Genomic DNA, 13,008 nt, shown 5'->3' on the forward strand with positions numbered 1-13,008 from the left:
CATACCATCTTCCACAGTGGTTGCACCATTTTACACTCCCACCAACAGTGAATAAGGGTTCCAGTTTCTCCACAACCTCGCCAGCATTTTTTTGCTTGCTGTTCTATTAAATTTTGCTATTATTACTGGGGTGAGATGTTATCTCTTAGTTGTTCATGGTTAAGCTTCTTATTCAAAGAGGAATCTTACTTCTGGTATCCTTCAGACATCATGGACTACGTAACAAAAAGGCTGTTATTAACGGAGAAGAGAGTAATTACCTGGCCTGACAGGTTCAAATAATACTTCTTTTATGTAAAACAATTGATGAACATCATTTCCCTCCCCTATAGTGCTCTTTCGTATACCTTGGAACATACTGAGTTAAAAGTTATCTTGCTTGCTTTTGGTTGAGGTCATATGAGGTCATGGCCTTTTAGACCATCAGGACAGGACTAACACCACTCAGTTGTGAACTTACAGTACTAGAGCTTCAGGTTCTTGGGAACTGTTCCTTAAAGAACCTTTAGAAGTTAGTGGCTAAATCTTTCTCTATGATGACATACTCATTCTGGAGAAAATTAGATCACCAATCGCTTATAAAAAGATTATTGAGCAAGCATGGGCAAGAACTGGCAATTAAGAGTCATGGGGAGGGGGGAAGACTCTAACACACATGCTAGTTCACACCTTTCTCAAACTCAACCAAGGCACCTCAAATTCCAAGAACTGTCTTTTGAGTCATAAAAGAAAGGTTATATCTAATTAATAAAATTAATTAGTATAATTTCATTTTATGTAATTTTTTAATATCCTTTAACTCATAATGGCTCTAACCCTGGAGAATCTTTAGCAAATAACCAAAGGCTAATATGTCCCAAGTGAAATCTATTTTGTAGGTTTTTTTAAATGCTAATTCTTGAGAAAAGGGCAAGTCATGAATAAGTATCACTTTGACTTCTAAAGTCACAATTAGATTGACTTTATACAACTCTTCCAACTTTGATTTCTTAAGTTGGAAAGCTAAAGTTCTACTAGAACCTTTCTAATTTTACTTTGAAAAATGTTGTCTTGTTTGGTGCTGTCCAGTCAATTCCTATTCACAGCAATCCATGTGACAGAGCAGAACTACCTCAGAGCATTTTCTGGGATGTGATTTTTCTGGTAGCAGATCACAAAGCTTTCCTCCTATGGATATATCGAATGGTTAGGAGCTGGGCACTTAACTTCATGCCACGGGGGATCTTTTCTTACAGTTACACATTTATAACATACATCCATGCCAGTCAGCTTAAAGACTAAGGGGGGCCTGATTCAAACCATGGTCTTCTCTATTGTGTCATGCACCTGAAAGGTGGACAATGATTAGGGATGTCGGAAGCAGCCTCAAAATCCTTGAGTTGTGGTATTGGAAAAGAGTATTGGGTATATTAATGAACTGCCAAGAGAACAAATAGGCCTATCCTGGAGAAAGTAAAACTAGAATGTTTCTTGGAGGCAAAGATTTTGAAACTCTGTCGTACATACTTTGGGTATGATGTTAAGAAGGGCCAATCCTTGGAGGACACCGTGCTGGGAAAGGTGGATGGTGTGTGAAAGAGAGGAAAACCCTCAACAAGAGGCTCAAGCGTGTTGGAGATGAGGAGGATAGCACAGGATAGGGCACCTCAGGTCCATTGTTCACAAGTTTGCTGAGTCACAGTTGACTCAATGGCACATAACAACAACCCATGCCACCACATAGCAAACCACCAGCTGCTGTGAAGTCGATTGCTACTCATGGTAATGGCACAATGTGACAGAATAGGGCTGTGCTCCATAGGGTTTTCAATTGATCTTTTAGAAGTAGATTGCCAGGAATTTCTACTAAGATACTACTGAATGGACTGGAACCCTTGGTCTTTCAGTTAGCAGCAAAGGCCATCAACTATCTGTACTACCCAATAACTAAGAATGACAGCAGAATTGATGCCTTGCCTCCAAGCTGTGGTGCTGGAGAAATCTTGAACATAATATGGGCTGCCAAGAAAACAAATACATCTGTCTTGGAGAGGGTGAAACTAAGTTTCTCCTTGGAGGCTAGGCTTTTGAAGCTCCATCTCACATACTTTGGGCACTTGGCCAGGAGAGACTGGTCCTTGGAGAAGGACATCATGCTCATAAGGGTGGATGGACAGCGCAGGAGAGGAAGACCCTGGGTGAGATGAATTGATACAGTAACTGGGGAAATGTGGGTTGGTGTGTCGGAATTAGTGAGACCGGCTCAGGACAGAGAAAGGTTCAGAGCTGCCGTACCTAGGATTGCTATGGGTTGTAGGCAACTAAACAGCACTTGACAATAACCACCATCACCACCCAAGGATTCTGTGCTGTCCATAACTTTATGAAAATTGTTGTTTTCACTCTGAGTCTGGCAATATCAAAATCTTTGGAGTATTATAAGACGTAAATGATGTAATGTGCTTGAAACATGTCTAGAGTTCCATAAATGATAATTTTGTATGAGATAATTATTAAGCATTTGAGCAGAATCATGTCTCTTTTCTTAAGAATACTAATACAGTAGCTCATTGGAAGGTAACAGTGAAGATATTTCACCAAATTGACTTCCTGAATATGACATTGTCCAACTGTCAAATTCTGAAGTCTGAGTTGAACAGCAGGTAACTGAAAATTTTAACGTCAGATGAAATGCCACTCTAATTGGATGGAAAATGGAGAGGAGAAAGAACAAACCAAACTATGCAAAACAAAGAAAATATATCTTTTATTGTAACTTAAAATTCATTCTTAAAATGGATACTGCACATACTGGATTAAATTAGGAGTCAGAATGAAGACAGAGTTGAACAATTAGCAAGTGACAGATGCCATAGAGGTTAAACTTTCCTGGGTGGCTAGACTTCCTGAATAAAATGTTGGCAGAACGGAACCTTCAACACAAAAGCAGGCTGTTGTTTTTAAATGTCACTTGTTTTATTTACTTTCTTTGACAGAGACTCAAGTATGAGGTACAGAAGAATGAATACTGAGCAGAAGTGACGGGAACCTTGTGGCCCCATTTTTGCGTAGGCTTAGAAAGGTTATAAAGTTCTCTTGACTATGCAGAAACGTGCTATCTACCTACCTCACAGAGGTACTGTGAGGATGTGCATTTGTAAAGTGCTTTAAGTGCCTTTGAAGAAAGGCAACATTGAAATATAAAATAATTTTACATATTTCAAAAGAAATGACCAATTTTAGCACAGTACCTATTTAAAGAACCATACTTGGCTTTTCACAAAACCTCTTATTTAATAGTTTATTGCTTTTGTTTACAGAAAAGAAATGCTTCTGTATTGCCAGTTTCCTAACAGCCATTCTTATCCCAGTCTGTGCTATTACAATGACTTGAAGAACTTGTAAAAACATAAACTTTTGGGCCACAGTATTACCATTTCTCTAAGTGCGACTCCATCATCTATATCTTTAAAAGCACTCTGATTTTCAGAGGGTCCTGATGTATACCAAAGTTTAATACCCATTTCTTTTAAAAATGTAATGTAACATTGTTCTTGTTCCTTGAACACTGTTCTTAAGATTAATTGAAGTTGGTTCAAGGTGTATCAAGTTCTTACCATCTTTTTTCCTTCCCATGTCCCACAGGGACTGAAAACACAGCACACTCCACACACAGACAGATACACACATCTTAATTCTCTTGAATTAACACTTGATAGTGGTAAAATCGGATATTAACAAATAAGTGCTTCAGCGGGAAGATCTGCAAGAACTTGCAATCCCTCCCTTCTGTGCCCAAAGCAAATGGATGTTTGCCATTTGCAGGAACGGAATGGTTGAAATACGCATTTCCAATTTGGAAACAGGTAAAGTCAGTGCTTCCTGGGAAACATCAGCTGAGGGGCTTGAGAACCCACAAAAATGTGCAAGGTTGCCTTTGAGTTGATTGTGATTCATGGTTACCACAGAGGAAAAAGCCGAACTGCCCCCTAAGCTTTCCCAGGATATAATCTTTACAGAAGCTCTCATGGAAGAGCCGTAACCTTTCTCACAACAGTTGAGCACTTAACCATTGCATCACCAGGATTCCATTAGCGGTTATAAAACCAGCAATGAGGAAGGTTTGAGGGATGACTAGTCTGTTGAGAGGAGCAGGCCTGCGTCTCAGCATAGAGAATGGAAACAGTTTATGTTCGGTGTGTAACAAACAGTATGTGGATGCTTCATCAAAGTAAATAACATAAAAAAATACAGTCGTGCACTGAGTAATGTCTGTTCAGTCAATGGACAGTCACTTATACATAAAGTCCAGCCAATCATATAAAACAGAGTGCAGAAATCTTGATCAAAGGATGTCGCCCATGCAGAAACTTCCTACACACAATCCACAGACCTCATGTCTCTTGTGCACAAAGTGAATGCACTGCAAAGTGTGTAATGGTACAGTAAATACACATTATATAACACACATCTTGGTAGCCATAATAAACACCTGTCATTGGCTTAAACATGTACTGTAATGTAATGTACTTTCTATCGAAAATGTTTACCATAAAACTGAGTATGCTTCAACTCCTACTGTCCACTTCTGGAGTGTCGTGGAGTTAACTTTCTGCTTGCCTTCCTTTCAGAAATATGACCGTGAAGTGCATCACGGCGTCCATATGCAACAGAACCAGCGCTAATGAGAACAGCGGTGAGAGGCAAAGTAGTGCTGATTTGGAAGTGAAAGAAAGAAAAGGTAGTGGAGGTCAGTAAGTTTAGACACGTCACTTGACAATTGCCAGGATTCTCAAAAACATAGAAAAACTACTCTTCACGCTGTTAAAAGGATTGCCTCCACCAGTTGCAAGGCTAAGGAAAATGTGAGACGTATCTGGATCAGATATGAAGACACTGCTAACGACATCAATTGAGGACCAAACTCAGGAGCCTCGCAGGCCCTTGAGGACCACTTCTAAAGTACAGAGCTGTTCAAGACACTTATGGAAAAGGCAGGACTAGATTAAGATTTGGTATTCACACATTGTCCTAATCACTTGATGTGCTCTTTCACAGGATATTATGGATATTAAGTGACACATGACTATAATAAAAATTGATGATGGCAGTGTAAAGCCTTTTTTTAAAGAACACTCAGTTTGTTCCATTGTGATTCTTAATGCTGCTTTAGTAACCACTTTCATTTCCTGGTTAGCTTTACATCTTCTGTTTACTAGTTAGTCTCCCACAGAGAAGACAGTGGCTTAGTCCCTAGTGGCTGTCACACATATCTCATCACACTGATTGCATCAGCTCTGAAACAGGCACATCCCTTCTGGGTGGTGCTCTGCAGTGGAATCAATGGCGCCTGCAGAGAAATTTTACTTCTTCACACAGAAGAGGGCTACTGAGGCTGGCCAAATAGTTTATAGTTCCAGTAACTACTGAATAACAGCATAACAAAATAGTTCCACTTCTTGAAACAAGAAAGGAAGGGCGGGGGGTGGGGGAAATCCAAGAGATAGATGCTACATATACAGTACATGAAGAGAATAATGTTAAAAAAAACAACCCATTCCGTCAGCCACAGTGAAATACTGCCATGAGAAAATAGTCTTGACTCTTAGAATTTGCCTAAGAACTTGTTAAAAATATGTTCATGGCCTAAAATGGCAAATATTTCAATATTCTTCTAAACATTGGAGGCAACTTTGTACAAATAAGCAGTTGGAGCTGGCTTGGGGAGCTGCTTGGTGCATGTATCCCAGGGAGGCAGGGCTGCCAATAGCAGAATGAAACCTCCCAGCAGGACGCAGAAGCCACTAAAATAAAACGCAATGTCATAGGTCTGGGTCCAGTCATAAAACCAACCTGGAAAGAAAACGAGGGGGGAAAAAGTAAATTTCAAACTAGTATGAATACCAAGACAATACAATATTTCATCAGTAGAATACACTGTCTGAATTAGGATGTGGATCACTTCACTTGCTTCCAACTACTGGATGTTAGAAGATAATCTCTCAAATATTTGGACAAGAATAATCTAGCATGTTCAGGCTCTCCCAAATAAAGGACAAAAGTTACTTGAGGACTGAATATAATCAGTTGTATAATGATATGAGAAGTAATTTTGAATAATACATTAACACAAAACATTTCATGAAGATTTACTGTATGTAAACTGTACTACTATTTCTATCTTAATCTCTCCACTTGGAAATGTATAGGGTGGCAAGAATTAGGATCAAATGAATGGCAGTGGGTTTGAGAGATACAGAAGGAGGACCAGTATGGGCTGACTTGAAGATGAATTGTCTTACCAACAATTGGAGGTCCAAGGCTATTTCCAAGTCCAGCAAAGAACATTAATATTCCATATGCATGGGCTAATTTTTCAATTCCTACAGTCTTGGTAGTCACGTATGGGAAAATGGACCAATTACCTGTAAGAAACCCCAAGATCCCGGAAAGTATTGCCAACATGACATAACTTTTGGCAAATGGAATTGCACACAAGGTCAGGCCCATGATTATTAAGGTAGCAACATAAAGATATAATGTATTAATCCACTTGAAGTCAGCCAATATTCCTAAAAGGAGTTTACCAACTGCTGTCATAATGCCTATAATGGAAATAAGAGGCATAATAAAGTCTTCTTCTTTCACATTTGAACTTCTAGCTACATCTTCCATGAGTAATGAAGGTGGAAACCCTCCAATGTCAAAAAGTAAGATGGCAATAAAAAGTGCTGAAAAGACTTTATTTTTAAAAAGAGCCACCGTTTCTCCCCAGTAGTTTCTATATAGTTGCCATTTCCTCTTGGCAAGCTGTTTGCAAAAATATGTCTGTTCTGCAACTTTCTTTTTGTACGTGTCAGTCTCTTTTGCGGGCGCCATTATTGTTGGGCTTTTAGGAAGTGGGCCCTCCGATCTCCAGTCTCCACTGATGAAAGAGCTCTTGTGTTTGTCCTCATGCGGGCAGCTCTTCTCAAGAATATTTATATTTTCCTCCAGGCTCTTGTCTTTTTCCTTGTAAATGCAGTATCTCTCCGGAACATTTTCCACAGCTGGTTTGGCAGGCAGAGCACCATCAGAGGACTGGAGGGGTCTCATCAGACTGCCACAAGCTAATATGTTTAAAGCTAAAGCACCCACAATAAGCAGGCATCCATCCAGTCCATAGAATTCAATCAGCATCTTTTGCAGAGCAGCATATATAAAAAGTCCGACACTTGAACCTAAGAAGGAAAGGGCCTGTTCAATCGTTGAGACAGTTAAGACAAGCATTCACAGTCCCAAACCCAACGGCTTTTTTACACTAACATTGACATATATCTATATCTATTTAATCTATTTATATATCTACAACTATAGCTATATATCTTCTATTAATAGGTCAGGAAAAATATTGATGATTATGATAATAATAATGATGATGATGTAATACTTTTAGAATAATGTAAGGTTTGTATTTCTTTGTCAGACACTGTCCTATGTTCTTTAAATTTGCATCATCTTGTTTTAACCTCATGGTGACCCTATTGGGTAGCTTGTAGTTAAACACCTGACTTCCCAAGAATATCAGCCCATTAACAACACACAAATATGACTTTATAACATTTTGAAATTTCACAGCTAATTTCTTCTAAATAACTCATAACATTTCAAACCACAGTTCTTGATAAATTCCCTAAAGAGCTTAAAAAAAAAATCTGAAAAGTCAAACATCACCTTAAAATATGAAGAGGCTTGCCAAAACCAAGCCTATCCCACCCACTGCCATCAAGTAATTTCTGACCTAAACTGATCTTATTGGAAAGAGCGGAACCACCCAAGAGGTCTTCCCAGGTATCTTTATAAACAGCAACTTGCACATATCTTTTCCTTGCAAAGTAGCTACTAGATTTGAACCACCAACCTTTTGGTGAGTAGCTGAAACCTTCAGTGATCATCTCTTGATTATTAAGAGCAAACAAACACCCTGCCATTTGGATGTATATGGAGGTCCGTGAGATTTATTCATAAAAATTTTTTTCATTATAATTTATATAAATTATAAAATAAATTACACATTCTAACATTTAATTGCATGCTCTCACATAGTAATTCTATAACAGCATTAATATACTGCTATAATAATATTATGCAGTTGTTATTAAGTGATTATATAGAAGCATAATTATAAATTAAATATCTTATTTCTTATTTTGGAAAATGATAACTTTGACAATAAACTAGGAGAGAGGCGGTCAGCATGAATCTTTTGGGGGAGGGTTTCAGGAGCTCCCTTTTCCTTCCATGCCACTCAAGGGCCTTTCACAAATGCACGCTCTTCGAGCGGAGCCCTCATAAGCATTTATTAGGCCCAGAACCTCTCTAGTACCTTGGGTTTTTCACACATATATCTTGGGTTTTTCTTTAAGCTATACTTTTTTTTCTTTAATCCTATATTTACAATGGAAAAGAAGATTCTTTCCAGAAGTAAGGTTAAAAAAAATTCAACTTAGGAGGAATACATGATTAGGCTTTATTGTCATGACAAGAGTCCAGAATGAAAGCTGCACAGTGGAGTGGACTGGGGGGTGGGGTGTATAACAATGAACGAATTTTAATTTTTTATTTATTTTTTTTTACTTTTCAAAGTGTAAAGTGAACAATAGGGGGGCAGGGAGGAAAGCATGCAACAATGAATGAATGGAAATCCAAGTCTCTATACACTTTCATTAAAATAAAAAAATTTCAGTAATATTCCATGAGTTCCTTGTTTTTCAATGCAGCGTAGTATTCCATTGTGTGAATGAATATGCCACAGCTTCTCTGTTTGTTTGTTGATGGGCACTTAGGTTGTTTACATCTCCTTGCTACTGTGAACAAAGCCACAATAAACTTGGGTGTGCATATATCTACTTGGATGTCAGTTACAGTCTCTTTGGGCTATATTCCCAGTAGTGGAATTACTGGGTCAAATGGTATCTCTATTTGCTATTTTTTGAGAAAGCTTCACACCGCTTTACACAGTGGATGCACCATTTTACACTTCCACCAACAGTGAATAAGGGTTCCAGTTTCTCCACAACCTCACCAACATTTGCTGCTTGCTGTTCTGTTAAATTTTGCAATTGTTACTGGGGTGAGATGATATCTCATAGCTGTTAATATTTGCATCGCTCTTAGAGCTAGGGATTTTGAACATTTATTCATGTGCTTGAACTCATGAATTATTATTCAAAATGGGTAACCGTGGAGGACATTATGCTGAGTGAAATATCTCAGACACAAAAGGACAAATACTGCATAGGGCCACTGTTGTAAAACAGGACTGACAACAGGGTCGAGAGGAGACTAAGAAGGATGGGATAAATAATGTATAATGCATTGAACCAAATGAGGGAGAAAAATATTTAAGAGGGATATGTGATTAGGTATTATTGTCATGACAGGAGTCCAGAATGAAGGCTGCATAGCGGAATGGACCTAGAGGGAGGAATTGTAAAACAATGAAAGAATTTTTCTCTTACTTTTCCAAAGAGAAGAGTGAACTGGGGTGGGGAGAGGTGGGCGGGGAGTTTAACAATGAGTGAATAGAAATCCAAAGTCTCTGTAAATTTTCATTAAAATTAATAATAAAAAATTGAGAGAGAAAAAGCAAAAAATGATAAAAATAAAATGAAATATTAAAAAATTTAAGTGTAAACATAAAAATTTCTTTTAAAAAAAACCCAACAAAACTATATAGAACTTCACATGGAAACTGAGTGAAATATCTCAATCACAAAAGGACAAATACTGCATAATGCCACTGTTATAAAACTGGAGTAAAATTGGGTTTGGGGAGAAACTAAGAAATGAGGGTATAAATAATGTACTACATTGTAACAGATGAGTAAGAGAATTGTTTAAAAGGAATATATGATTAGATTTTATTTGAATGGCAAGAGCTACATAGTAAAGTGGACTGGGGGGGGCAGGAACTGTGTAACTATGAAAGAATTTTTTTTTCTTCCCAAAGAGAAAAACACATGGGAGAGGAGTGGGCAGGGAGGAAAATGGTAATCCAAGTTCTCTATAATTTTTCATTAAAATTTCAATTAAAAAATTCAACTCAAGTGGTAGCTATGGAACAGTAAGTTAACATCTCTGGGTTTTGGGGGCCTCTAAATGGTAATGATTGTTGTTATATACTGTCCAGTAGAACTGACTCATAGCTGACCCTCCAGCAGGTTTTCGGAGCAGTATATTGCTCAGGAAGGGTTTACCCATTTTTATCCACAGAGCAGCTAGTGGATATAAACTATGTTTCTTAAATAGTGATTAGATTGTACTTAATTTTAATAGATACCTGTTGAAATCAGGCCAAGTGCAAGGCCTCGACGGCTGTCAAAATACTGGCACGTAATGGTCACTGTTGCAGTGTACAATAAACCACATCCAAGACCTACACATAGAAAGACATTGCAAAAGTGAAGACAAATGGGATTGCTTCAATGTAATTTTTTTTCTACAGAAGATATATTTCTTTTTCAATTGGACATGCTGTTACTGATGAAGTAAAATGATTTAAAGCAGATTCCTAACCCTTCCAAGTGAATTATATAACCTCAGTGGACATACTTGAGCAGCCTTGGTTTTCAAGCCTCATACATCCTGAGGTTAGATTTGCATCGAAAGAACAATTTGACATCTAAATTATTAATGAGCAATGCAAGTTAAAATTAAGACATCATGGGGTGGTTGAGAATAATGGTTAAATTGAACACTTAAGAGCAAAATTAAATCAGACTTGTCCACTGGGTATTTTTGTCCTTCTGCTAAGCTCTTGCTCTCAGCTCAGTGTTCTACCTCCTACTCTTCTTCATCCTCCCCAAGCTATTTTGTTAGAATCTGTTTAAGGGCGTTGAACTCACGTTGGTAAAACAAAGACTTTCCAGCAAGTCCTCGAGGGTTTTTAGATTTTCCATCATCACTGGATTTACATTTGTAAATCTTTATATTTTAGAGATATAAACTCATTATTGAATTGCAAGATGACATATGCTTCAATTAAAAAAAAGTAGCCAGATAATACTAGCAACTGCTTAAAGATGTGGTGAACACTAAGTATTTGTTATATTATTCTTTTTACTTTTCTGTAAACTTGAAATTCTTTGATAATTATTAAAAAATCTGTAACTCTATTTCCTTTTCTTAAATCCTAGGGGCAATAATTATCGACACTTAATTTTCAAGGTTCTTCTATCTATTAGTTTAATCTTTTCTTCTCTAGTAAGCACCTAATAAAGCCAGCTTGTTTTTCTTAAAATTTTCCACTTGCTTCTAAGTCAGTATGTTTTGCTTTTCTTCTGTAAAATTATCCATTCTTGATCATCACTCTATAAAGATCATATAAGCCATAATGCAAAAACCACATGAATTATTGAAATGATTTCCATTATTTTTATAGCTTCCTGGACTACAATTGGGAAAACACATGAGCCTAACAAACAAACTGTATTAATATTTTAGGAAAGAGGTAATGAAAGCAACTCCAGACTCAGATGATCATGTGTGACTGCATGAAAATCTAAGAAATGAGATAGATGAAAACTATTAACTTTTAAAATGAAACTATCCTGCTGGATGATTTAAGGGAAACCAGTACTACCTAACAAACTAAAGACAGGAGCTGGATTAATTTACAGACTTGCCTTTAGATGCACAGGGAACACTTCAAAGCATTAAATAAGACCTGTTCTTGAACAATCAATTTTTTTGGAAACAAATGTCACCTTTGACTATATTGCTGAGAGCGCTAGGAAGGAGGAATGAATTTATTCTCTGTGGTTGGGTTGTCAAGACTCTTGTCATATGTCTGACATTAGAAATAAGGGTGATGCTGAGGAAGGCATTTTTGATTACGGAATGCAAGTGCCAGAAAAGGGGAAATAGCAACTCTTAAACTTTTAACCTTAGTCTGAAATCCGAGATGCCTTTTGTTTCACCTTTGCAAAAAAAGCAGAAGGCAGCACTATTTTTTCCCACATGTTTATCAAAAACCCAATCTTTTCAAGAGAGATTGGTGGACTCATAGGATATCAAGATCTTTCAAGAAGTTCATGAAGCTAAACAATTTTAATAATAAGCTGTTCCATAATATTTTACTTCCCTAATGTCTTTTTCACTGTATTCACATTTACACTGATAGTTCAAAAGAAAGGGAGGAAGGGGCGAAGGGAGCTGAGTAACTTTAGAGATGGAACACAAACCTAGGTAGTGGTACCAAATTTTATTTCTTGTACATCATGCTTGGAAATGTGGAGGATCATTGAAGGCAAGGAAAGCCCTCAAGGAGATGGATTCATGTAGTGTTCGCAGCAATGGACTCAAATGTATATAAGGATGGTGAGGATGGCTCAGGATAGGACAATTCAGATCTGTTGTTCATGTTCATGGCTATGAGTCCTACTTACAACTCAATAACTTAATAGCAACAATTCCTCACTAACAGAGAGAGAGAGAGAGAGAAGGAAAATAAACTTATCTAATGAATCATCTGAATTACAGTGATTGTTCCAAGAAAGTATACCTCTGTGCTTGAATTTCCAGCTGAACTAGCCTCTGTCCTCATGTATCACTGGTTTTTTGTTGGTTTGTTTTGTTTTGCAATATCCAAAGCACTTTATTGCAGATCTGGGACAGCAGAGAGAATTCTCTCAAAAACTGCCACCCTGTCTAAGGAGTATTATTGGGTTTTTAACTTAAGCTAGGTATTTATCTACAAAACATACTACTATTTCTAGTTCACAGCTACATTCAAAAGAACTGTTTGTGTACAGTTACTAGTAAACAGACAAGTTGAGGCATAGTTTATATAAAGCTGAGAAGAATGCAGTTTCAGAAGACAAATTCTAGTTCATTAAAGATGCATTTTCTTTCCCAGTAAAAAGACAATTTAAGGTAATCTGCCTGACTATAGAGAAGTTAAAACAGGGTCTGACAACAAAACAAATGTTAAATAGATAATTCAACTAGTTTTGCAGGCTGGAAACTCAGGATGTCAAATTTTTAGAG

General features: G+C 37.4%; 1 protein-coding gene across 1 annotated transcript in view; it reads right to left on the minus strand.

The window, feature by feature from the left end:
• Nucleotides 1-5,479: 5,479 nt before the first annotated feature.
• Nucleotides 5,480-13,008, minus strand: part of SLC16A9 (solute carrier family 16, member 9) — a 35,004-nt gene continuing 27,475 nt past the window's right edge. Inside the window, exons 3-5 of the mRNA XM_006895585.1 lie at nucleotides 10,301-10,396; nucleotides 6,282-7,199; nucleotides 5,480-5,832 (exon numbers count right to left, since the gene is read on the minus strand). Coding sequence (XP_006895647.1) covers nucleotides 5,654-5,832; nucleotides 6,282-7,199; nucleotides 10,301-10,396 — 1,193 coding nt within the window. The 3' untranslated portion in view covers nucleotides 5,480-5,653. The remainder of the gene's footprint in view (nucleotides 5,833-6,281; nucleotides 7,200-10,300; nucleotides 10,397-13,008) is intronic.

This window comes from Elephantulus edwardii, unplaced genomic scaffold, assembly GCF_000299155.1.
Source record: "Elephantulus edwardii isolate Elephantulus edwardi_28Jun2011 unplaced genomic scaffold, EleEdw1.0 scaffold00170, whole genome shotgun sequence".
NCBI lineage: Eukaryota > Metazoa > Chordata > Mammalia > Macroscelidea > Macroscelididae > Elephantulus > Elephantulus edwardii.